The sequence below is a fragment of the Neoarius graeffei genome, chromosome 11, assembly GCF_027579695.1.
Source record: "Neoarius graeffei isolate fNeoGra1 chromosome 11, fNeoGra1.pri, whole genome shotgun sequence".
NCBI lineage: Eukaryota > Metazoa > Chordata > Actinopteri > Siluriformes > Ariidae > Neoarius > Neoarius graeffei.
Window position 1 is genome coordinate 25,729,471 of NC_083579.1, and position 25,424 is coordinate 25,754,894.

The 25,424-nt window shown below is 40.6% G+C and overlaps 1 protein-coding gene across 3 annotated transcripts in view; it reads right to left on the reverse strand.

The window, feature by feature from the left end:
• wdhd1 (WD repeat and HMG-box DNA binding protein 1) overlaps positions 1-25,424 on the reverse strand; it is a 166,196-nt gene that overhangs the window by 123,955 nt on the left and 16,817 nt on the right. Inside the window, exons 6-11 of one of the 3 annotated variants that reach the window (XM_060933658.1) lie at positions 25,210-25,260; positions 18,791-18,883; positions 17,124-17,216; positions 13,727-13,833; positions 3,249-3,405; positions 1,241-1,424 (exon numbers count right to left, since the gene is read on the reverse strand). In XM_060933658.1, coding sequence (XP_060789641.1) covers positions 1,241-1,424; positions 3,249-3,405; positions 13,727-13,833; positions 17,124-17,216; positions 18,791-18,883; positions 25,210-25,260 — 685 coding nt within the window. Of the gene's footprint in view, positions 1-1,240; positions 1,425-3,248; positions 3,406-13,726; positions 13,837-17,123; positions 17,217-18,790; positions 18,884-25,209; positions 25,261-25,424 lie in introns of all 3 variants that reach the window. The other 2 variants (XM_060933657.1, XM_060933656.1) reach the window with 2 other exon arrangements.

Sequence of the window (25,424 nt, forward strand, 5' to 3'; positions counted from 1 at the left end):
ATAAAAATGGTGCCTACTGCCATCTGGCAAGGCATGCTGCAATACAGATGTGACTGTCATGAGAGAGTCAAATTCTCGCAGTTACCAGAGGACTAGCCCCCCACTGTAACCCTAGCTATGTAATATAGGCGAGAGGCCGAGGGCTACAAAACTGAGATCGACACCACCAAACGCGCCATGAATGGTGCGGGAAGGCTGACAGTACTGTTCAAAAGTCTTGGCACCCTGTTTTGTTCATACAAACTTTGTTATAGATTTCTACATTATGATTTCTACATTATCAAGTAATGAACCTAGAGTCAGAGAGTTCTACACAAACACACCAAACTTTACAACAGCTGCATGCATGTGAAATGGAAATAAATCGACCAAGATAGGAAAAACTATTTTGGATAAAATTGTTATTGTCCATTACAAGTAAAAAGTAACCAATAACCAAAAACTTAATAATAAACTTAATCAATAACCAAACTTCAACTCAATGTGAGATCTTCATTTTATGTTGCAATTCACAACAATTCTTTTGTTTTCCTAAAAAAAGTATTACTGACAAAATAGAAGGCAAGTGGAAATTAACCTTTTGGACATGGAGTCCAAAAGTCGTGTTGATATGGACACATGCTTCGGATCATTGTCCTGCTAGAAGAGCAAACAATGAGCCAGTTCTCGTTTCCTGGCAGAGGCAGCCAGATTCTGATTTAAAAATGTCCTGGTATTTAATGGAGTCCAAAAGTTAATGTAGAGCCCTGAGAGCTGTTGTGTGATTGACTTTTTAAAAAATAAAATAAAGACTGAACAAGAAATCAGAACTCTCTTTACAGACTGCTGTAAAGAAAAGAGAAGCAAATGGAGGAAGTATAAATGTCCATAAATGTTTATTAAGCAAGCCCTGTTTGTTATTAACTTTTCCATTTTTAATAAAATAAATATTTTCATTAATAGCCAATGATGTATTTTATTCCACCCTTTACAAATGTAGGTAAATAATTATTATTAGCTTTTTTAAATTTAACAAAAGCAATATTTAAATTTGATAAAGAACAGGAAAAGAAATCTTGCCTTTTGTGGAATAAAATTATTAAATTTTTCAAAAATATCGTAGGAAAATCGAATCGTGAACCCAATATCATGAATCAAATTGAACAGTGAACAAGGTGAATCATTACATGCCTTGTATTAAAATGATTATTAAAATTAATGATTTGCTGAAAATGGATCAAGTCAGATGGATAAGCCACACCTCTAGAGTTCTCATCATCGTCCAGGATATTGCCTCTGTTGCGCGGTTTGCGAGTGGCGGGCATCAAATCATCGTCGTCGTCCTCTTCACCCGCTGAAACACTCCGACATTCGTCTAGAAGGCCGCCATCATCCTCATCAAACAGATCATCATAACCATTCTGCTCTTTACTCTCAGCAGCCTGCTGACCAAACAACACACACACACAAAAAAAAAAGCTTTCCACATGCACCTTTAAGTTTTACAGTGCCCTCCATGATTATTGCCTCCTCCATAAAGATTAGTAAAAAGGGTCAATTTAAAAAAAAAAAAAAAAGGAAAAAAGCCAAAATTGAAATAAATTTATTAACTTCAATAAATTTGAGAGGGAAACAAGAAATCATTTTCAACAAAAACACGTGGCGCTATTTTTGGCACCCCTGCATTTAATACTCTGTACAACCTCCCTTTGCCAGTAAAACAGCACTGAGTCTTCTCATTTTATCAGGTTGGAGATACAGAGCAGGGCATCTGAGCCCATTCCTCTTTACACAATCTCTCCAGATCATCCAAGGTCCTCGGCCCTCTCTTGTGCTCTCTCTTCTTCAGCTCACCCCATAGGGGGGGGGGGGGGGGGGGGGGGGGGGGGGGGGGGGGGGGGGGGGGGGGGGGGGGGGGGGGGGGGGGGGGGGGGGGGGGGGTTCACTGGGGTTCAGGTCAGGGGACTGAGATGGCTATGGCAGAAGCTTATTTCTGTGCTCAGTGAACCATTTTTGTTTTAATATGGACACATGCTTCAGATCATTGTCCTGCCAGAAGAGCCAACGACGAGCCAGTTCTAGTTTCCTGGCAGAGGCAGCCAGATTCTGATTTAAAATGCCCTGGTATTTAATGGAGTCCATGATGCCATGTACCCCAACAAGGTTTCCAGTCCTTTGGAGGAAAAACAGCCCCAAAATATCACATCTTCCACCATATTTTACAGTTGGGATTGGGTTCTGTTCATTATAACCATCCTTCTTTTTACATTAAACCCACCTTGAGTGTTTATTGCCAAAAAGCTCCATTTTTGTTACATCAGACCAGAGAACACAGTTCCAGTCAAAGTTATAGTAGCATTTCACAAACTTCAGGTGCTTACGTTTGTGGTTAACTGACAGAAAAGGCTTTTTTCTGCCACTTTCCAAATAATCTGTTGGCATGGAGGTGGAGTCTGATGGTAGTTTTGGAGACTTGGAAATCAAGATTTTACTTTTTCTTGTAATTCACCAACAATGATCCTTGGGGATTTTTTTTTGCCTATCTTACCATCCTCCTCACTCGACGTGGGGGGGAAAATAAATTTGGTTCTTCTTCCAGGCAAGTTTGTAACAGTTCCAGTTGGTGTCCACTTTTTCATTATTGCCCTAACAGTAGAAATGGACATTTTCAGGCAAGTAGATATTTATCACCACCATTCCCTGACTTATGGTCAACACACTTCTCCCTCATTTGGTTTGTGTTCTCTCTTATCTTTCCTATGTTGATTAATGACTAAGGGAATTTGGCCTCTGTCTCACCTCATATTTGTTCCCCAGTTAATCAGGAAGTCATGGCTTACAGCTTGAAAGTTCCTACACACACCAATCAACTCAAACATGTACAATTTTAAATGGGACACATGCTTCAGTTACATCGTGTTCACTATAATTTCTGGGGGTGGCAGAAATAGTGGTACATGCATTTTGGTTGAAAATACTTTTATTAATGAGGGATTTGTTTTCATCTGAATCAATTTATTTCAATTAAAGCTTGGATTTTTCTAATTTTTTTCAGCGTGAGATGAAGTGACTTCACAAAAAGGTGGATTTTTTCTAACCCCTTTTTACTCATCTTTATAAGGGGGCCAATAATTGTGGAGGGCACTGTATGTTTATATATTCAATTATATTTAATTAAATAGAGTGAAATTTTGATACTTTAACAAATAATTTTGATATAAATAAAACCATCCATCACTGAAAGAGAGATAGTGGATGGAGAGACTGACCATGGTGTTCTTGGTTGTAGTGGAAGATAAGGAGGAGGATGCAGCACACACTCCATCCAGCAGGCCCAGGCAGCCCTCGGTGTCCGTGTAAGCGATCTGTCCTCCGGAAGGATGCCAGGCCATGCCGCACACCGTGTAGCCTTTCTCATGCTTCTGCCTGAAACACAAAGGAAATAAAGACCATTAAAAAAAAATCAATTCGTTTCCATTTCTGATAACAGCAAATTCCAGCATCACTAATTCAACAAGATGGAGTACAAAAGAGACTTGGGCAAAAGTGCCAGCCCTCTTCACTATACATGCCATTGTGGGAGATTTTTCCATTTTATATTCACATCTAAAATCACAGCAGTGACTCTCCAGTGCTTTCATGAGTAGATCACTATTTAGGGCAAAAGCTCCGTGTTAGGAGTGACACAATATTTCAGCAAATTGTGTCACAATACGCTTTTCCAAGGTGTCATGGATATTGTGATATCATTGTACATAATTACAAACAAATTAGAAGCAGCTTAAACTTAAACATTTTTAAAATGTCGAAAAACAGACATGTCTAACATTTAAAAACAAAATCTTAGTGAACTTTTTCAGTGCAACATTTTTGTAATAAATAAAGGTAATAAATATAAGGAAAAAAAGAAAAATTTGCCACCTCTGACATCATACCATTTAAAGAAAAATATGTGGTCACAGGTTGCAAAAAATAAATATGTAATATAAATCTCAAAATGAAATCTAATGCCCAGGTCAGACGGCAGGCTGCAACTAGTTTTCAACTACTTGTGTCTACCTGCGATAACAAAATTGCAGATACACGCAAGACTGGTCTCGAGTCAACGCACAACAACACAGATAATGGCAGAGCGTTGCAGAGGGTCTTTAGTAGAGGCAGGTTGACGCAAGTGGATCACGATCTGTTCAAAGCAACCGATCGCAGGCTGAAAAAAAAAAAAAAAAAGCATGATCAAGTCCAGAAATGCAGACGTGCAACGGGAAAAAGCTCTCAGTTCAAAGAACACAGTTCAGAAGTTCAAAGCGCTTCTGTGTCGGGAAAACAACGTTCTCACAGTCCCAATAAAAGATATCCACAGAAGAGCGAAATACTCCACAGTGCACAGCAAAGTAACAAAATAATAGAATACAAAAACTGGGGGAGGGACCATATCCTAAGGCGAAGACAACCCCATGCCGACTGAACATCCGAACGGTATAATATAGAGTCATGGATGAGCTGATGAGAGACAGGTGTGCTGGCTGCAGCACAGGGAAAACCAGGGAATGGGGTGAAAGATCGGATCAGTTCCTGGCTGGCTCGTGACAAGATTCAGCTTAAAAACTCTGCATCTTGCAATACGTCTGACCACAACAAAGGATTTGACGCAAAACATCTGCGTCCACCTTAAGGGTTAATGTATTGACAACTGCTGAAATGAAAACAGCTACGGGTTAACAACTCTTGCGTTGACCAATGCAAGATCCGTTGTTCACAAGCTCGACGAGCTGGAATTAGATCTTGCAGTAAACCCCTCCATTTGCGATTGCTGTGTACTGATCATCATGGAGACCTGGCTAGATCAACTGATCCTGGATGCTACAGTACAGCTAGCGGGCCGCACCACTCATCGCTACGACAGAAATGGAGACTCTGGTAATAGCAGAGGAGGGGCATTTTGTATACATGTTCACAATGACTGGTTTACAAACAGTAAGATCACACACACCCATTACTCTCCTGACATAGAAGCAATAACAGTCGTTTGCAGACCCTTCTATCTGCCCAGAGAGCTGACAGTGGTGCTCATTACTGCTGTTTATATTCCACCAGATGCTAACGTTAGCATAGCTCTCGCCCGCCTACATGACATTGTTAATAGAGACAGCAGCATGCTCATCCTGAGGGAGTACAAATCATTGCTGGGGATTTTAACCAAGCATGCTTAAAGACTGTCCTTCCCAAATTTGTACAGTATGTACAGTGCTCCACCAGAGGGATTAATACACTGGACCGTGTCTATTCTAATCTGAAGCATGCTTACAGAGCAGTCCCCCTCCCACATCTGGGTTGGTCTGACCATCTCTCACTGCTCCTCATCCCTGCATACACTCCCCTCAGGAAGAAAACTAAGCCGGTCACAAAGACTGTAAAAACCTGGCCAGAGGGTGCACTCTCCAAGCTGCAGGACTGCTGTCACAGAATGGAATATCCTTGAACAACAGGACTTACAGGGCTTTACTGACACTGTTCTCTCTTACATCAAGTTTTGTATAAATAATGTCACGGTTGAGGACTTCCGGTTATGGAGTACCGCTGACAGACGACAGTAACTTGGCTCGTCACTGACTTTCTGATAAAATACTTGAAAAATGACTAAAAGTTAACTTCAACTCACTTTTATGTTTCAATAAGCTCTGAAGAACAACATGCCACCAAAAACCTCTAAACCTGGACAGCAATCTTCGGAGCCAACGGCACAACACAACATAGCCACGACCGGCGCTAGCCATGATGCTAATGACAACCAGGAGGAGGCTAATGCCAGCAGACCATCGAATATAGAGATACTGAACGCAATATGCTCGCTGAGGCAAGATTTTGGCAAACAATCAGCCGACATGATGGAGGCCGTTAACAGCATCAAGGGAGATTTGCTGTCCCAGTCAAGGAGAATAGGTGAAACGGAAGAGAGAATATCACATACAGAGGAGGATGTCACCGCTCTCCAGCAAAAAGTTAAACAACTGGAAGGAACAACAGAGATACTGCGCAATAAAATCCAAGAACAAGAAGACAGGGTAAGATGCTCTAATTTGAGACTGGTCGGTCTCCCTGAGAAAACCGAAGGCACCGACGTGCAGTTTCCTGAAAAACTGACTCCCTAAGGTACTGGGTGACACTCTCACCCCCACCCCAGTACAGGCAGTCGTCGACTTAAGACTGCGTTTGGTTACGACTGACCGGTCGTAAACCGATCTGGTCGTAAGTCGGCCTATGTTAAATGAACGTAAGTATATTGTGATGTGTAATGATATTGTAATCATCTTAAAGTCTTATTTTATCAACATTTTCTTATTTCATTACCATGGCTCATTATTTGGTTTAAGTCAAACACTGCATACTCAGGGGTGAAAGTAACTTATTTCTTGCTGGTATATTATTTTGAGCCATAGTGCGCGCCGAAAAATACACCTAATTATTTATTATTGTCTACTTATCAAGCATTCACTAGGACTTCTCATCACTCAGTAGTACCGGTACTAGTATAGTACTTTTTTTAATCACACTATCACTCTTTCATCCACCTGTATCAGTTTTTGATTATAAATAAATTGCAAAACATTTCAACAACACAATCGTTTTAATTACTTTTTTTAGCTGAACAGTTGAAAACTAACTTTTCATTTTGGACATTGGACACAGAACAGTGTAACAGAACAGAAAAGTGAAAGTTACTTTGATTACCGCACGTTATAGCACAAGATCTGGTTAAGCTGGACGAGCGCTGTAGCTCACTCGTTGTTTGTCCAGCGAAACACTGCACACATAATAGAAGAGGCTGGATGTAGTGTTGCTAGATTGGGCGGTTTTAAGTGCATTTTGGTGGGTTTTGAACATATTTTGGGCTGGAAACCGTCAGCAGTATCTGGCAACACTGGCTGGATGCTGGGCGCTGCCGGGAGCTGGGGCAGAAACTGTCGTACGCTCAGCTAGCTCAGCTAGGAAACACTTGCCAGTCATAACCAGACGGTCGTAAAGTCGATCGGTTGTAAGTCACATAGGTCGTAAGTCGACGACTACCTGTAATTGAACAGGCACGCCGCGTCGGCCAAGTTAACACGAGCCGGTCTTCAGCCCCCAGACCAATAGTTATAAAGTTTTTGAACTATAAAGACCGTGAAAGTACACTTAGAGCAGCCAGAAGACAGAGGGAGGTGCGTTATGAGAACCAATGGGTCAGCTTCTTCCCAGATCTATCAGCTGAAACCCGACAGAGGCAACGTCTATTCGATGGAGTGAAGGCGAGGTTCTGAGCTCTGAACATCTGTTACGGGCTACTCTATCCTGCAAACCTGGTGATCACCCATGACGGCAAGAGCCTGGTCTTCACATCCGTTACCGAGGCAGAGGGTTTTCTTCGCAACGTTCAGTCCACTGGCTCAGTCACTCCGCGAGGATCCCTAAGCCCCGAGAGCCGATGAATATATTCTCTAAATTTAATTCCGCTGCCCTCAACATCACATTTGGTAAATAAGGCAACAAAACATCTGAAAACCACTATGGTCTTATGACGGAGGACCCGTGTTTTTGGTTACACTGCCTTTCCTTTCCTCTCTATCCACTATATGGACACCCTTATTTTGAGAACCCTCACTGTGGACATAATGTATAAACATTCGTTTTGAAATACGGAAGCCGTATTACATTTAAGTTTGAGAGGCATATATCCTTCAAACATCTCCGTGTGATTTGTACATTATAAATACTGTGACATGTTAAGAAGTTAGCTCATGTGAGTGGCTAGTGTGTATGTTCCCCCCCCCCATTTATTTATTTATTTATTCATTCATTCTCTTTTTTTTCCTGTCGCTTTTTTTCTTTTTACTGAATTTATTCATTTCATTTTATTTTAATTTTCACCTTAAAACTTAGTTCTGGTTGGACTTAAAGTCTGTTTTCGACATGTTAGTGAGCCTTATGATGCTGTATTAGTGCATAAATCACGTTACTCCTCATTGTGTGGATCAAATGAGACGTAATGGATCAAACTGAACGTAACCAGAGTTAATTACTCTTTTTGTAGTTCATATGTACTTCGTTTGGGGAAGTGCATTAGGGGGTTTTGGGAAGGAATAGGATCTCGGTGCTATGTTCTTGGTCTCATCTTTTCAGTTTGTCGGTCATGTCTTCCGAATATGCAACCCTATTTTAAAACACAGATGACTACTAGGTCAGAGTTAAAAGTCTCTAGCTGGAACACAAAAGGGCTGAACAAATTAGTAAAACTAAAACAGGTATTGAATAGGATTAAGCAAATGAAGGCCAATATAATTTTTCTGCAAGAAACTCACCTGGTAGAAAATTATATAAATAGAGTTAAAAACAGGTGGCCAGGACAAGTTCATTCAGCCTTCTTTTCATCTCATGCCAGAGGAGTCATAATATTAATTCATAAATCAATACCTTTTCAATTAAAAAGCAAATACATAGACCCATCAGGGAGGTATATTATACTTAAACGGTATAGTGTCCACTCAAGTCAGTTTAATGTGTGTGTACGCTCCTAACGGAGATGACCCTTCTTTTTATCAAAACCTCTTTCTCTCTATATCATCCTACCCTGGTCAATACATAATTGGCGGTGATTTTAATTGTGTGTTAGACCCGACACAGGATCGATCAACTGGTATTGATACCTCTCATCAACAAACAAGGAATATTATCAAAAAAATTCATGATTGATCTAAACTTAACTGATATTTGGCGATATCTTAATCCCAACAAAAGAGACTATTCATGCTTGTCAAGCACATATAAGGCATACTCTAGAATAGATTACTTTTTAATTTCACACGAACTGCTATCAAAAATGGAGAAATGCTGTTATGACAGTATACTGCTGTCAGACCACGCACCAATCTCCTTGATAATGCAACTACCCAATGTAATGTCCTCACTGCCGATTCAGTCTAAATGGCTCCAGTGCCCGGACTTTGTTAAGTTTATTGACGGGAAAATAGACGAGTCTTTCTCTCTAAATACAAATCAAACTAGTGCGTCAGTAAAATGGGAGGCATTCAAGGCCTATGTAAGGAGTGAGATAAGTTATACTACGCATAAGTCCAAAAAATATTACTCACAGCTTAACACTCTTGAACAAAAAGTTAAAAAATTACAGCAAGAACTTCACTACAGTGACACTCCAGAAAAACGACAAGAGCTCATGTTACTGAAATCCCAGTACAACGAGTTAACCACCAATAAAATAGCCTCCAGTTTATTGTGGCTAAAACAATCATACTATGACCAGGGAGAGAAAGCTAGAAAGCTGTTAGCATGGAGGCTGAAAAGGATACAAACTGATAGAGCTATTAATTCTATTAAGTTACATGATGGGGAAAATCCTGGTCGATCCTTCTGAAATAAACACTGCTTTCAAAGAGTTTTATGAAGGTTTGTACAAATCAGAATACAGCTCATCGAACAGCTCAGAAAAACAAAGGGAGTTTTTGGATAAACTCCACTTTCCAACATTATCTTTAGAAGCCAAAACCGACCTTGGTAAACGTTTGTGTATTGAAGAATTATCAGAAGCAATGAAAGGCTTGAGCAGTGGAAAGGCACCTGGGCCTGCCTATAGAATTATATAAAATATTTGCAGGAAAATTGTTACCTCATCTCTTAGAGGTGTTTAATGAGTCATATGAAAAAGGAATTTTGCCCCCATCTTTAAGAGCTGCTGTAATTTCACTCCTTTTAAAGCCAGACAAATGTCCCTTAGACAGAACATCGTATCGACCCATATCTTTAATGTCTTGTGATACCAAGATACTATGTAAGGCTCTGGCCAGGCGGATAGAATCACTAATACCCAACCTGATCGCCAATGACCAGAATGGATTTGTACTGGGCAGACAAGCTTTTCACAACACACGTAGGCTGCTAAATGTTTTATGCGCCAAACAAAATGCCAGAGATCATGCGATCCTGTCATTAGATGCGGAAAAGGCGTTTGACAGGATCGAGTGGAGCTACCTATTTGACGTCTTAAAAAGATTTGGTTTGGGGGAAAAATATCTTAAATGAATTCAATTATTATATACTGACCCAGTAGCAGAAATTGCGACTAATAACTAAATTTCTAAACCTTTTAATCTCAGTAAATCTACGCGCCAAGGCTGTCCAATAAGCCCTATTATTTTTATTTGCTGTCGAACCTTTGGCCATGGCAATCCGTCAGTCATCTGACATTACAGGAATGACTATTGGTAAGACAGAACATCGTTTGTCTCTTCTTGCAAAATGGCAAAAATATTGTTTTATTTTAACAAAAGCTAGGAACCTCACTCAGGGCTCTCAGCCATCTGCTGAAAATATTCAGACAATTCTCAGGTTACAAAAACAACAATTAAAAAAAAAAAAAGCGCTTTGCTAATACTGAACAGGGAAGAGAGAGAAGGTCCCCAGATCCATACTCCGTTTACTAATACCCCAGAAGGATTTACTTACCTTGGCATTAAAATATCACCTGTCATTGAAGACATAATACCAATCAATTATAACCCACTGGTTAGAGCCATAGGAGAATCTCTAGAGAAATGGAGTTTAATGCCCATCTCTATGATAGGACGTATAAACATTATTAAGATGTCTGTCCTGCCCAAGTTTTTATATCTTTTTCAGGCAATTCCACTTCCAGCCTCTTTTTTTTCCACTATTAAGAAAAACTTCACCTGCTTCATATGGAACAACAAACGCCCTAGACTGCGTCTTTCTCTCCTTTACCTGCCTTATGAACGTGGCGGGCTTAAACTGCCTGATTTGAAGCTCTATTACTGGGCAGCCCAACTCCGGGCAGCCATATATTACTTCCATACCACAGAGGTTCCAGCTTGGGTGAACACAGAAAATGATACAATAGAGCTTCCACTATGTCTGTACCTTTATTCGTCACAAACTAAATCACTTGGAAAACGCAGACAAAATCCATTCCCCAAAAACACTCTGACAATATGGCATGAAGCCCACACCTTTTTAAATGACACCCCCAAACTTTCTTGTTTCACACCTATATGGGGAAATGAAAAGTTCACTCCTGGGAGGCGCGACATGGGATTTAGACACTGGATGGAGAAAGGACTAAGCAAAATAAAGGATCGTTATGAAGACCGTACCCTTGTGTCATTCGCACAATTAAAGGATAAATTTGACCTACCTGGGAAACATCACTTTAAGTACATGCAATTAAGAAGCTTCATATAGTCCCAAATTAAAACCACCTCAGAACCTTCATTATCCACCATTGAACAATCCATGGTAAACCACTTGCATGGCAGGGGTCAAATATCCGTCTTTTATGGTTTGCTATTAGCAGGTTCTTAAGAAAACTCTCTTATCTATCTGCATGGGAAAATGATCTTCAGACAGACCTCAGTGTAGAGGACTGGGAGGAGGCATGTCTTCTGGACCAAACTCAAACTATAAATACAAGATGCAAACTCCTACAGTATAAATGGTTGCTTAGGACTTCTCACTCCTGTTAAATTGCACCACTTTGATCCCAATATTCCTGACTGCTGCATCAAATGTATGGACGAAGTTGGTACCCTGCTACATTGTATGTGGAGCTGTACAAAACTGCAGGTATTCTGGAAAGAGGTTCTTGACTTAATCTCTAAGCTGAGAGAAAGGGTTATTCCAGTTGAAGCCAAGATATGCTTGTTGCACATATATCCTGAAGATTTCCCAGCGACTGTAAAGGAACGTAAACTAATTTCTGTCTGCTACAAGCTAAACGTGTAATTGCCTTAAGATGGAAGGAGATTCAGGGACCTACCTCTGGTCAATGGATTACAGAACTGTCATTTAATTTGGCACTGGAAAAACTGACCTACATGGCAAGAGGAAAAAGTTGAAGACTTTTACAAGATGTGGTCTGCTTTCCTAACCTTCATGAACAACTTAAATATTCAAATGCCTGGACAAGGACTGAGGCCACCACCTTTATGACCCCTTTATTTACCGTAGATCCTATTGGAGTGTGTGTGTGTGTGTGTGTGTGGGTGGGGGGGGGGGGGGGGGGGGGGGGTGTTCTGTTTTTGAGTGTTGTATTGTTGTGTTTGTGAATGTATGTTCATTATTATGGAAAATCAATAAACTATGGAAAAAAAAAAGTCATCACGGTTGACAAACATATTCGTGTTTATCCAAACAGAAAGCCCTGGATGACAAGAGAAGTTCAGTCACTCCTGAGGGCCCACAACTCTGTCTTCAGGACGCCCTGTACAGCATGGTGAGAGCAGACTAAAGGAGGGGCATTAAAAGGTGCAAAGGAGGCCTACAAGAGGAAGGTGGAGGACTATGTGTCAAACAACCACCCACATCAACTGTGGCAGGGACTAAAACTCCTCACAAACTATAAAGACAACACCTCTGCGATCATCAGTGCCAACGCCTCACTGGCAGAGGAATTAAACCATTTCTTTGCCCGCTTTGAGGCAACAAGGCCTCACACACCCCACAGACCGCAAGCTCACGCACACTCGCTCTCCAGAACTAGGAAGATCATTTGCAACCCACCTCCATCCCGGACACCACCTGCTCAGCCTGCTGCCCTCTGGAAGGAGGTACAGGAGCATAAAGAGCAGAAAAAAAAACAGACTGAAAAACATCTTTCCATGGGCAGTCAGGACACTTGATACATACGTGGGTCACTAAAATGCTCTTTTTACTTATTTTTATGAAGTGCAATAACTTTCAACTACCTCGATTTTATTTATTTATTCTATGACCAATATTTTGTTTTTGTGTTCTTGTTTTTATGTCTGTTCTTATGCATTGTTAATACACCTTCAGTTGTGGCAAGTTCATTTCGTCGTATGGGTGATTGTGCAATGACAATAAAGGCCATCTTATCTAATGGAGCTTTAGTCCGTTTACTTGAGTCCGATGAAGATTGAACTTGATAATTGTGGCTCGATCCGTCTTGGGGGGGGGTTTGGCACGGCATGGAATAAAATGAACCAAAAAATACTGACAGACAAATGAAAATGAAACACTTGCGCATGAAGAACATCAAGTTAGTGCTAAGTAATTGTTACATCATTATATAAATAAGCAGGTTCTTGTTTCATATCCAGTGTTTATTTTCTCTTTTCTTTCACTAGAGTAAATATCAAGAAGACGTAGTATTTGTTGTGGTTCATTTTAGTAGTTGCTGCAACTCTGCAATGCAACTTCCTTCAGTTCATTCGATTCAGAGTTATCCATCCATCATCTGTAACTGCTGTGCAGGGTCGCAGGCAAGCTGGAGCCTATCCCAGCTGACTATGGGCGAGAGGCGGGGTACACCCTGGACAAGCCACCAGGTACTCACAGGGCTGACACAGAGACAAACAACCATTCACACTCGCATTCACACCTGCCATCAATTAGAGCCACCAATTAGCCTAACCTGCATGTCTTTGGACTGTGGGGGAAACCGGAGCACCCGGAGGAAACCCACGCAGACACAGGGAGAACATGCAAACTCCACACAGAAAGGCCCCCGTTGGCCACCGGGCTCGAACCCAGAACCTTCTTGCTGTGCGGTGACAGTGCTAACCACTACACCACCATGTTGCCCCAGTTCAGAGTCAATTTTTCTCAAAATCACTTGAAACTGAAATGAGATCTCTCGGACTGTTTGCTTTGTTCCACACACGAGTGGGATTACAAAAAGAACCTCAACATTCATCACGATAACCACATTAAATCAGAGTACCTCTCAATGCACAGCTTGGCTTCAACGTCCCAAACGGAGAGAGTTCCTCCCACTGTTCCTGCTGCCAGAAACTTCCCACACGGCGACCAAACCACCACGTTAATGACCTGCTGATTCAGAGCAAAGGAAAAACCTGAACAATGGACTTAACATTACTGTGGCACAACACACAGCACTTTTCTCATCACAAAATTTCCCCAGGTTTAGAAATGAAATGTGGGCATTAGAAAGAAAGGTTAATTTAAGTCATGGAGCAAGAGCTTATTATGGGTTTCCATTTTCAAAACATTTGTATCCATTTCACACTTTTGATTTTGGAAATACATTTTTTTCCCCCTTGACTACTATATATATATTTTACATGCTATGATGTACTGTATACAGCTACACAGTTTGTGTATCATTTCTGCACGAACCCAATGTCCACTTACACCACAGCGCTGTTGTATTCTCAAATCTGACTGATCTAGGAGGTTTTGATCAATTTTCTGGTAACACTTTGTCAGGAGACCTTTAACAAACAGGTCTGAAAGTAGTCTCCAGTGTCAGAACTTTTAAAAAGTCAAAAAGGTAAAGGTGTAACTAGGTTTTCCATCATGAACATGGAGAGATTTGGGCTTTGTGGTTTCTCCGTAACAAGACAAGCTGCAATTTTTTTTGTCTTGCTAACTTCGAAAGAGAACCAACTTGTTTTGTGGATGTTCCACAGCATTAAATGTAGTTATAAATGGATTAGTTAATAATAAATGAAAACTTATTTACTTTGGCACACTACTGTGGTATGGGACACTTTGGGATGATCTGTGACATGCAAATAAACACCTTCACCATCTACATATTAACTAATTTGTGAAATTTTAAATAGACTGAACCAATTTAAAAAAAAAGTCCATTCGTATTTCACTTAAAGTACAGGTACCTGGTACCCTTTAGACCCATATACAAGTGCCCTCCATGACTATTGGCGCCCCTTGTAAAGATGAGTAAAAAAGGTTTGAAAAAAAATACACCTTTTGGTAAAGTCACTTAATCTCACACTGAAAAAAATGAGAAAAATCCAACCTTTAATTGAAATAAATGTATTAAATGGAAAACAAATCCCTCATCAAGAAATAATTATTTTCAGCAAAATCACATGTGCAACTATTCCTGGCACCCCTGGAAATTATAGTGAACACAATGTCACTGAAGCATGTGTCCCATTTAAATTGTGTTGAGTTTAACATGTTTTGTTAAACTCCCATTTAAATTGTGTTGAATTTAACATGAGTTGATTGGAGTGTGTAGGAACTTTCAAGCTGTAATCCATGACTTCCTGATTAACTGGGGAACAAATATGAGGCGACACAGAGGCCAAATTCCCTTAGTCATCAATCAACATGGGAAAGAGAAGAGAACACAAACCAAATGAGGGAGCAGTGTGTTGACCTTCATAAGTCAGGGAACGGTGATGATCAATATCTACTTGCCTGAAAATGTCCATTTCTACTGTTAGGGCAATAATGAAAAAGTGGACACCAACTGGAACTGTTACAAACTTGCCTGGAAGAGGAACCAAGTTTATTCTGCTCCCATGTACAGTGAGGAGGAGGGTAAGAGAGGGGGGAAAAATCCAAGGATCACTGTTGGTGAATTACAAGAAGTAAAATCTTGGGGTTTCCAAGTCTCCAAAACTACCATCAGACTCCAGAAGAAGAAGAAACCTTTATTCATCACATGCACACTTCAAGCACAGTGAAATTCATCCTCTGCATTTAACCCATCTGAAGCAGTGAACACACGCACGCGTGCGCGCACACAGAGCAGTGGGCAGCCCAGAGCGCCCGGGGAGCAGTCAGGGGTTAGGTACCTTGCTCAAGGGCACCTCAGCCCAAGGCCGCCCCACGTCAACCTAACTGCATGTCTTTGGATTGTGGGGGAAACCGGAGCACCCGGAGGAAACCCACACAGACATGGGGAGAACATGCAAACTCCACACAGAAAGGCCCTCGCCGGCCGATGGGTTCGAACCCGGAACCTTCTTGCTGTGAGGCGACCGTGCTAACCACTACACCACCTCCATGCAAACAGATTATTTGTAAGGTGCCTGAAAAAAAGCTTTTGTCATTTAACCACAAACGTAAGCACTTGAAGTTTGTGAAATGCTACTGCAACTTTGACTGGAACCGTGTTCTCTGGTCTGATGGAACAAAACGAGCTTTTTTTTGGCAATAAACACTCAAGGTGGGTTTGGCGTAAAAAGAAAAGAACTTCAAAAACTTTTAACTGATCAGTTTGTTGATGCAAATGGTGACTTTTCTACACGTACTAAGGTAAAGTTTGGTGTTCCACAAGGTGCTGTCTTAGGCCCACTGCTTTTTTCTTTATGCATGCTACCTCTGGGTAATATGACTCATAAGCATGGTATTAGCTTCCACTGTTATGCTGATGACACAGTTGTATGTTTCAGCAAAGCCAGATGAGACACCAGCTTAATAAAATTGAGGAATGTGTAAAGGATATTAGACACCGGATGCTTAATAACTTCCTTCTGCTTAACTCTAACAAGAAAGAAGTACTTGTACTAAGACCACATGCAGGTAGATGTAGGTTTTCTGATTACATAGTAACTCTGGATGACCTTTGTTTCTTCACATGCAGCAGTATTAATAAAAAAATAAAATAAAATAAAAACCTGGGGAAAGGAAACTAAAACTGGGTCATCAGTGGATCTTACAGCAAGACAATGATCTGAAGCATAATGTCCAAATCAACACAAAAATGGTTCACCGAGCACTAAATCAAGCTTCTGCCATGGCCATATCAGTCCCCTGAGCCAAACCCCAGTGAAAACCTGTGGGGTGAGCTGAAGAAGAGAGCACACAAGAGAGGGCTGAGGACCCTGGATGGTCTAGAGAGATTGTGTAAAGAGGAATGGGCTCAGATGCCCTGCTCTGTATCTCCAACCTTATAAAATGTTACAGGAGAGACTCAGTGTTGTTTTACTGGCAAAGGGAGGTTGTACAAAGTATTAAATGCAGGGATGCCAAAAATGGTGACATGTTTTCATTGAAAATTTCTTGTTTTTCTCGGAAGAAATTTTCAATTAAAGGCTGGATTTTTCTCATTTTTTTTTTCAGTGTGAGATGAAACGACTTCACCAAAAGGTGGATTTTTTCAAACCCTTTTTACGAATATTTTCAAGGGGTGTCAATAATTGTGGAGGGCACTGTACACACACACATACATACACATACATATATATATATATATATATATATATATATATATATATATACACACAAATTTATATATTTCCTCAGCAGAATTTAAGGGGTGTGTCTTACACCTTGGGTACCTGATACCAAGGTATAAGCCACGCCCCCATCAACTGATTTCCACTGTAAACTCTACTGACCTGAGTGAGAAGGTCATCAGAAAGAGTACCAACATGAGCCCAGGTGTCTCTCTCATATAGCTGTACTGTGATGTCCACTGGAACTGCAAGCAGCTACACACCACACACACACACAAAAAAAAGGCTTAAGTCTAGTCTAAATGGGCTTTTTTGGTTTAAGATGCTAGTAAGATATACTTCTGATCACAGCTATAAAAAGGCTAAGTAAACAGGAATGTTGCTGCTGTCTCTGAAGTAAGTATCTGACAATTTTCTTCAGTCTCTCCTTTAACATGGTTCTTACTTTTGCACATCATCGTAATAATCTAAAATTACTAAATTAATTTGACAAGACCTTTAATGAACCCTGTAGCATTTAAAGCTCATAGGCAACAGTTTTAATTTTATGCACATTTGAAACTTTATATGTTAAAAAACCCTCTATAATTTTCTTCTGGTCCCAAGAAGTATTGTTAATAAGTAATAATTAAAATAAGTTAGCGCGGATCGTGGCGAATTTCTGTCGGCTATTTTCGTGACCACTCGGCGCGTGACGTCATTTAAGCCAAACAAACCGCTTGAGTTGAGTTCACTTGCATTGCCGTTCGGCTTGAGTGCAGACGTGCATTCAGGAATTTCCAAAGAAAAAAAACATGCCTTCTTGTTGTGCAGTGAACTGTAACAATGGGACTGGTTCAGGAAGAAGTTTTTACCTTTTTCCAAGAGAGAAAAGGCAGAGAGAGTGGATTGGCTTTTTCCGGAAGAGGAGAAGAGGCGGAGTGAGAGGACTGTGCACGTGAAACAAAATCAAGCAGTCAAAGAAGAAATGGACCAGCAACGCTCAAGCAAAAAGAAAAAGACTGGAGGTAAACATTTTTACTTTTGCTTGCAATTGACAAGTCAAGAATCCTGAGGGATCCTGTACAATCATTGTGGAAATGAGACAAAGGGATATTTCCTCGCTTAGAGTAGGCTATAAAAATAGTATAATGCCACGGATGGCAGACTAATGTGGCCTACCGGTGCACTGTCAAGTAATTGTTACCTATATCCACTAGGGAGGGCGGTTTAATTATTCTTCAAAAGGGCTCTTATTTAGTATTACGACGAAAGTAGGAATATATCATAATTACCAGGATAAATCGTTTGGGCGCAAGTCTTGTCGAGGTCCGGGGTCACCGTGATCAGAGTTGGGCGAGTCGCTGTCCGATTCCAAGGCCGCACGGTCAAACCAGTGAGCCACATTCACTGATTGCTTCACAACGGCCATAGGTTCATACATATATGGTTTCACCTCTCGATATTTAAATTTGGAGAGTTCCTACTTCAAAATCGCTATTGCTTTCAGACATTTTACACAACCTCTCACGACCAAAGTCCGTACACTTGTGCTCGGTTCGCAAGTAAACACAGAACTGCTCCCAGTCTGTTTGGCTTAAATGACGTCACGACAACAGCCCCCTGGTGGTGAAAGTGCGCATAAGTGAAATGTAAACAAACCTTTGGAAATTGGGCAAAACGGTATATTTTAACCGTTTTATTCAATTTTAGGGTGCAAATTAGACACTAAGAAGATTGAATTCACTTTTTGGGTCGCTCTTCTAGACAATAAAGTTGATATTCTACGTTTCACCTCCAACCGTTGCCTATGACCTTGAAACTTAAAAGACACAAATATGAGCCAATACCTTCCCAGATCCTTGCCACGCAAGCCTGCACAGAGATTTTGCATTGCTCACGTCATTTGAATTCTGCAGCACCTTCCAGTTCACCACTTGAGTCTTAGGAGGAAAAGAACAAGTTACAAACAAACTTGAAAGTAGAACTGTCTGATAATTTCACTACGAGTTGGAAACAATAATTAAAACAATGATGTGTTTAATACTAAACTTCAAATACTTATTGACTCAAAAGACAGCCATACATTACTATACAAATTTATGACGATTTGAATCGATTCAATAAAAAATGAATTGTGATTATCAACAGGTTGCGTAATCTTAGTTTTACTGAGCTGTAATTAAGTTGTTTAGACCAGCGTTTCTCAATCTTTTTTCAGTCATGGCACCCTTCAGAAGTATGCAAATTCTCAAGGCACCCCCATATAAAATATACGTAGTCACGCTGACCATACGCTGACCCCAGCAGTGACGTTGTGACATGGGAAAGGGGGCCGTGAGACAAATTTTAATGATGCATGAGGTGGCAATGACCTGCATTAGTGTAACTATTGTGTTTTTGGAATTTTAATTCATTTTATTTTTTTCAAATGTTAGAATATATAATTTTTTGACGGCACCCCTAACAAAGCCAGATGGCACCCCAGGGTGCCGCAGCACCCCGGTTGAGAAAGGCTGGTTTAGACAGCAGAGAGACATAGCTGGTATGCAAAATAGCAGGAATACACGTGACTTTGTCCAAGGTAGAAATAACACAGCTCTAATGCCACGAAAACACAAAAAACAGCTCTAACATTGGAAAAACTTGACTGACTGTACAAATAGGAGTTAACAAGAAATCGGAGCGTTCTTTTTACAGACTGCTGAAAGAAAGGAGAAGCAAATGAAAGTAGTACAAATGTACATAAATGTTTAGTAAGCAAAGACCTGTTGATTAACTTTTCATTTTTGATAAAAATGGACATTTTAGTTTATAGGTGTCAGCCCTGTGCGCTGTGGTGTGTGCACCTGAAGGTGTGCCCCGGGCTGCGTGCGCATCGAGCGGACTCCAGCACGCGTGCCATTAACAATGCACACCTGAACTTAATTAAGGAGCTATGTGCGCACCAGGGCTTTACATTAACTTTTTTGCTCACCAGCCACTGTGGCTAGTGGGTTTCCCGAGTCACTAGCCATTCAGCCTTTTCACTAGCCACAATTTTGTTGCCAGGAAATCACAGTTTTTTCTTCACCATGATACGTTAAAGTTCAGAAGATCTAGACTTAATTATGAATGGCAGCATATAATGTATCTCTACAGTAGCACTCAAGTATTCAGTGCTGTTAAGGTAGCTCCCTATAATGAAAACATGCAACCAATTCAGACAAAAATATAAACAGAGTATTCTGTTTCTTGAACTCAAATTCAAGCCCCTTACAATATGAAATATCGTATAATATGAAAAATAACATTCAGTACAACTGAACTGAGTCTAATATTAAAAGTCCAATTCAAAACATTTATCATTGAAAAACATTTGATGTTTTGATATGCAAGTATTGTGTATTATCAAGTATTATTATGTATATTATGTATTATCTATTAATAGTGTGCGCACGTGTGTGTGTGTGTGTGTGTGTGTGTGTGTGTGTGTGGAGAGAGACATTAAATGTCCTCATTACATTCATCATCAGATGAGTCTGAATGGTCCATGAAAAATGGTCCATGAAAAATGGTCTTCATGACCTGAGGCTTCCAGCAGGCCATAAGTTGATAGCTGGGGCGGGATCAACTTCTTTCCAATTGTGTGAACGTTTCTAAACAGCAGCTCCATCCTCTCCAGCTCAGCCAACTTCATGACAGCCAGGGACTTGAAAGCAATGCTGTCCTGTAGTGACCAGCTGTCTTCGCCTGTTTTGATGTTATGCTACCGATGTGTGCATTTGACTTTTCGTGGTCCTTTATAGTTTCGAGTTTAAAATGACTGGTGCCTGTCTTTGCCATACTTTCTACAGTCTTCGCAGTACAGGGTATTTTCGGTTTTGCTATAAACTAGCCAATCTCACCCGAACTTCCATTTGTCATTGAACTGTCTTATCTTCCTATTAGCGTCTTGTTCATCTCCATGGCCACGGCCCCCGCGGTCCGGACCTCGGTCATTTTTAAGAGCTGAAAATACATTTGTACGCTAAATATTCAACTGGATAAAAGAAAGAATAACATTAAAACGTCTCCGTAAAAAGTGCATTGTTAATGATGTTAAACGCTGATTCTGTCTTCTGTGTGTTTGGTGTGCACGGCTCTGAGACCAAGAACACAAAAGCGAATGAGCGCGCAACTCAACGGAGGAACGCAGTGCAGGAGACACGGGGTTTCCATGGTAACCATCAGTGCACTTTCATCAAGCTGTTCAATTTACATTTTCGAAGCAGCGCAGCTGTAGCCTACCTTGTTTGTTATTTTAAAAATAAATCATTCGATAAGCCAAAGCAATAGAGTGGAAAGTTTCAACTTATGTTTGCCTTGGATAGCTTTGCCTAAAACATGGTGGTGTATACTGATTTTTTTTTCCCCCAGAATTGTGTGTGTGCAAGTGTAACGGATGCCAGACTGTTAATGTATCTTAGTTCCATAGGCTACATGGTTAGGGTATCTTTTGTCCTCATTGCTTGGGCCAGATCAAACCATTAAACAAGCTTAAATTATTCTTACTCTTGCCACATACATGATTTTTTTTCAAAACCGATGATATTCGGTTCAAACACCATTAAAAGTAATTTCAGGAATAGATCTCGTGTGGTGTGTAATTCACCCCTCTCATTTAAATAAGTCAAATGTTTCGGCGCGCGCTTTGCGCATCACAGACCTTGGGGATTTTAAAATGCTGCTCCAGCCCTGCTCATCTCTGCCCCTTTTTCCCTGAGCAGCAGGGTTTGAAACTCCAGCTATATGCCGCCATATAGTGCGCTTGTCAGTCATCAGCAACTTTGTTGCTTTGTTCATTAGCCGCAGGTTACCGTATCACTGATTTTATCTGAGACGTTAACGAACGTTCTAAACAATTCTAACATGTTGTCAGAATGTTTATGCAGGTGTTCATGGGAGTTGTAGGCGCGTAATATTACATTGCAATGCGTTTATTATATCAGATGCCTTCAGAGAAAACTACAATTAAAATATATTGTCATACCACAGAATAAACCACCTGCCAAAGTGGCTAGTGAGACTAAAGTCATTGCCCGCCAAAGCCGAATTTTACCCGCATTTGGCAGGTGGGCGGGTGTTAATGTAAAGCCCTGATGTGCATCTATTTAAGGACTATTCTGATGCATGATCAGTGCAAAGTACAACCCTGATTCCAAAAAAGTTGGGACAAAGTACAAATTGTAAATAAAAACGGAATGCAATAATTTACAGATCTCAAAAACCGATATTGTATTCACAATAGAACATAGACAACATATCAAATGTCGAAAGTGAGACATTTTGAAATTTCATGCCAAATATTGGCTCATTTGAAATTTCATGACAGCAACACATCTCAAAAAAGTTGGGACAGGGGCAATAAGAGGCTGGAAAAGTTAAAGGTACAAAAAAGGAACAGCTGGAGGACCAAATTGCAACTCATTAGGTCAATTGACAATAGGTCATTAACATGACTGGGTATAAAAAGAGCATCTTGGAGTGGCAGCGGCTCTCAGAAGTAAAGATGGGAAGAGGATCACCAATCCCCCTAATTCTGCGCCGACAAATAGTGGAGCAATATCAGAAAGGAGTTCGACAGCGTAAAATTGCAAAGAATTTGAACATATCATCTACAGTGCATAATATCAAAAGATTCAGAGAATCTGGAAGAATTTCTCTGCGTAAGGGTCAAGGGCGGAAAACCATACTGGGTGCCCATGATCTTAGGGCCCTTAAGGCCAATTTATGCTGACAACCCAGTCCTCGCAGACGGTGTCGCAGATAGCGTCTGCGTAGCCCCCCCACCTTCGCAGACGCTCTGCGCACACCTCCCAAAAATTGTGACCACCGCAGAAGCCTCGCAGACAGCGTCGCAGACAAGAGGGCTCTGATTGGTCCACTCTACATCCGCTGTACACGCACTTCCACTTCCCTACTTTCCCAGTTTGGTTTGTTTTCACGACCGGCATTTTTAAAAACACAAGCGAAGATGGAGCAGCATGAAGAGCGGTTGATTGAGGAAGTACGGACATCTATACGACTCCAGTTCTAGTCATTATAAGTAACCGGAGGATAAACACTCCACTAACCACACCCACCAACTATTCCTAGCGACTTCACGCCCCCTTGCGTTGTGCCGGTGAATAACATCGCGCATGCCTATTACTCCCCGCTCAACAATAAATTACAACTGTCTGCAAAAAGCTATCTGCGAAAGCCTTGTCGCAAGAGCATGCAGAGGCCTTTAGACAGCACTGCATCACATACAGGCATGCTTCTGTATTGGAACTCACAAAATGGGCTCAGGAGTATTTCCAGAGAACATTATCTGTGAGCACAATTCATCGTGCCATCCGCCGTCGCCAGCTAAAACTCTATAGTTCAAAGAAGAAGCCGTATCTAAACATGATCCAGAAGCGCAGACGTCTTCTCTGGGCCAAGGCTCATTTAAAATGGACTGTGGCAAAGTGGAAAACTGTTCTGTGGTCAGACGAATCAAAATTTGAAGTTCTTTATGGAAATCAGGGACGCCATGTCATTCGGACTAAAGAGGAGAAGGACGACCCAAGTTGTTATCAGCGCTCAGTTCAGAAGCCTGCATCTCTGATGGTATGGGGTTGCATTAGTGCATGTGGCATGGGCAGCTTACACATCTGGAAAGACACCATCAATGCTGAAAGGTATATCCAGGTTCTAGAGCAACATATGCTCCCATCCAGACAACGTCTCTTTCAGGGAAGACCTTGCATTTTCCAACATGACAATGCCAAACCACATACTGCATCAATTACAGCATCATGGCTGCGTAGAAGAAGGGTCCGGGTACTGAACTGGCCAGCCTGCGGTCCAGATCTTTCACCCATAGAAAACATTTGGCGCATCATAAAACGGAAGATACAACAAAAAAGACCTAAGACAGTTGAGCAACTAGAATCCTAGCTTAGACAAGAATGGGTTAACATTCCTATCCCTAAACTTGAGCAACTTGTCTCCTCAGTCCCCAGACGTTTACAGACTGTTGTAAAGAGAAAAGGGGATGTCTCACAGTGGTAAACATGGCCTTGTCCCAACTTTGAGATGTTTTGTTGTCATGAAATTTAAAATCACCTAATTTTTCTCTTTAAATGATACATTTTCTCAGTTTAAACATTTGCTATGTCATCTATGTTCTATTCTGAATAAAATATGGAATTTTGAAACTTCCATATCATTGCATTCCGTTTTTATTTACAATTTGTACTTTGTCCCAACTTTTTTGGAATCGGGGTTGTATTACGCTACGTCAGTACGCATTACCAAGCCTTGTTTCCGATTTCCTGTGTCTGTTTTTTGTTCTCGTTTTTTGCTCTGCCTTTGATATTCTGTTTGTGCCTCGCCCAACCCTTCGCGTGATTAACCTTTTGGATTTAGCCTGCCCATTTGGAATGTTTGCCTGTCTGTTTTCACATCTGTATATTATCTCCATCACTGTAAATAAATATATACTTCTGCACTTACATCCGCCTACCTCGTACCTCATATAGGTCCTCATATTTTACTCCAACCTTTACAAACGTGTGTAAATAACTACTGTTGGTTATTAAGAAAAAAAATTATTATATGAATTGTTACATGCCTCCTCAAAGATGAATAGCATTTCAAATTAAAAATCAAATTTACGTCATCTATCGCTAAATTTATGACATTTATGCATGAAACGTGACCCGATTACGCTACTTGGACGTGTATAGTGGATGCGCCATATAAATTAATTAAAAATCAACATGTATAATTGTTGATATGCCGTTTTCTGTGAGGGGACTTTTATTTAGGATTTTTGGAATTAAGTTCCAATGTCAGAGCTTCATAACATTCAGTTTCCCAACACAGGAGAATCTCCATAATAAAAGGACTTTGTGCTTTCTCAATCGCATGTCAAGCTATTTTTTTTAATATTATTAGTTTCAAGAGACAAAGAAACAGAGAGGCTGGTGTGGGAACAAATGTTTAAAGCTGTTATAACTTAAGTAATAACAGGAACTGACCAGATAAGATACAAAATTAAACGTTATGAAAGGATAAAAAGGAGTATGACATTCTTTCACAAATTCAAAAATAGAATTGATGGGAAATACAATTTTGGAGCAGGGTTGCCCCCCCAAAAAAAATCAGAAAGGCATGTCCTATATGACAAACAGCATTATTGGTTTCTAAAGTTATCAGCATTCCTTAAATATAGATTTCCCCATTTTCAAAATCATAACACAGAAATAAAAGTCCTCACCTGCTCCTCAATAGACCACACTACCACTGAGCCATCACAGCTGGAAGAGGCCTGAGGAGGAATAAATCAGCATTAGCACACTCCGTATAACCTCCGATCATTTCCTTTAAATGTTTGGGAAAAACATTGTGGTTTCAATGATTACAAATACTGAAAATATGTAGATCACAGTGCCTCAAAAGAAAGACATGGAAAGCGGTCACTTTAGCCAACTT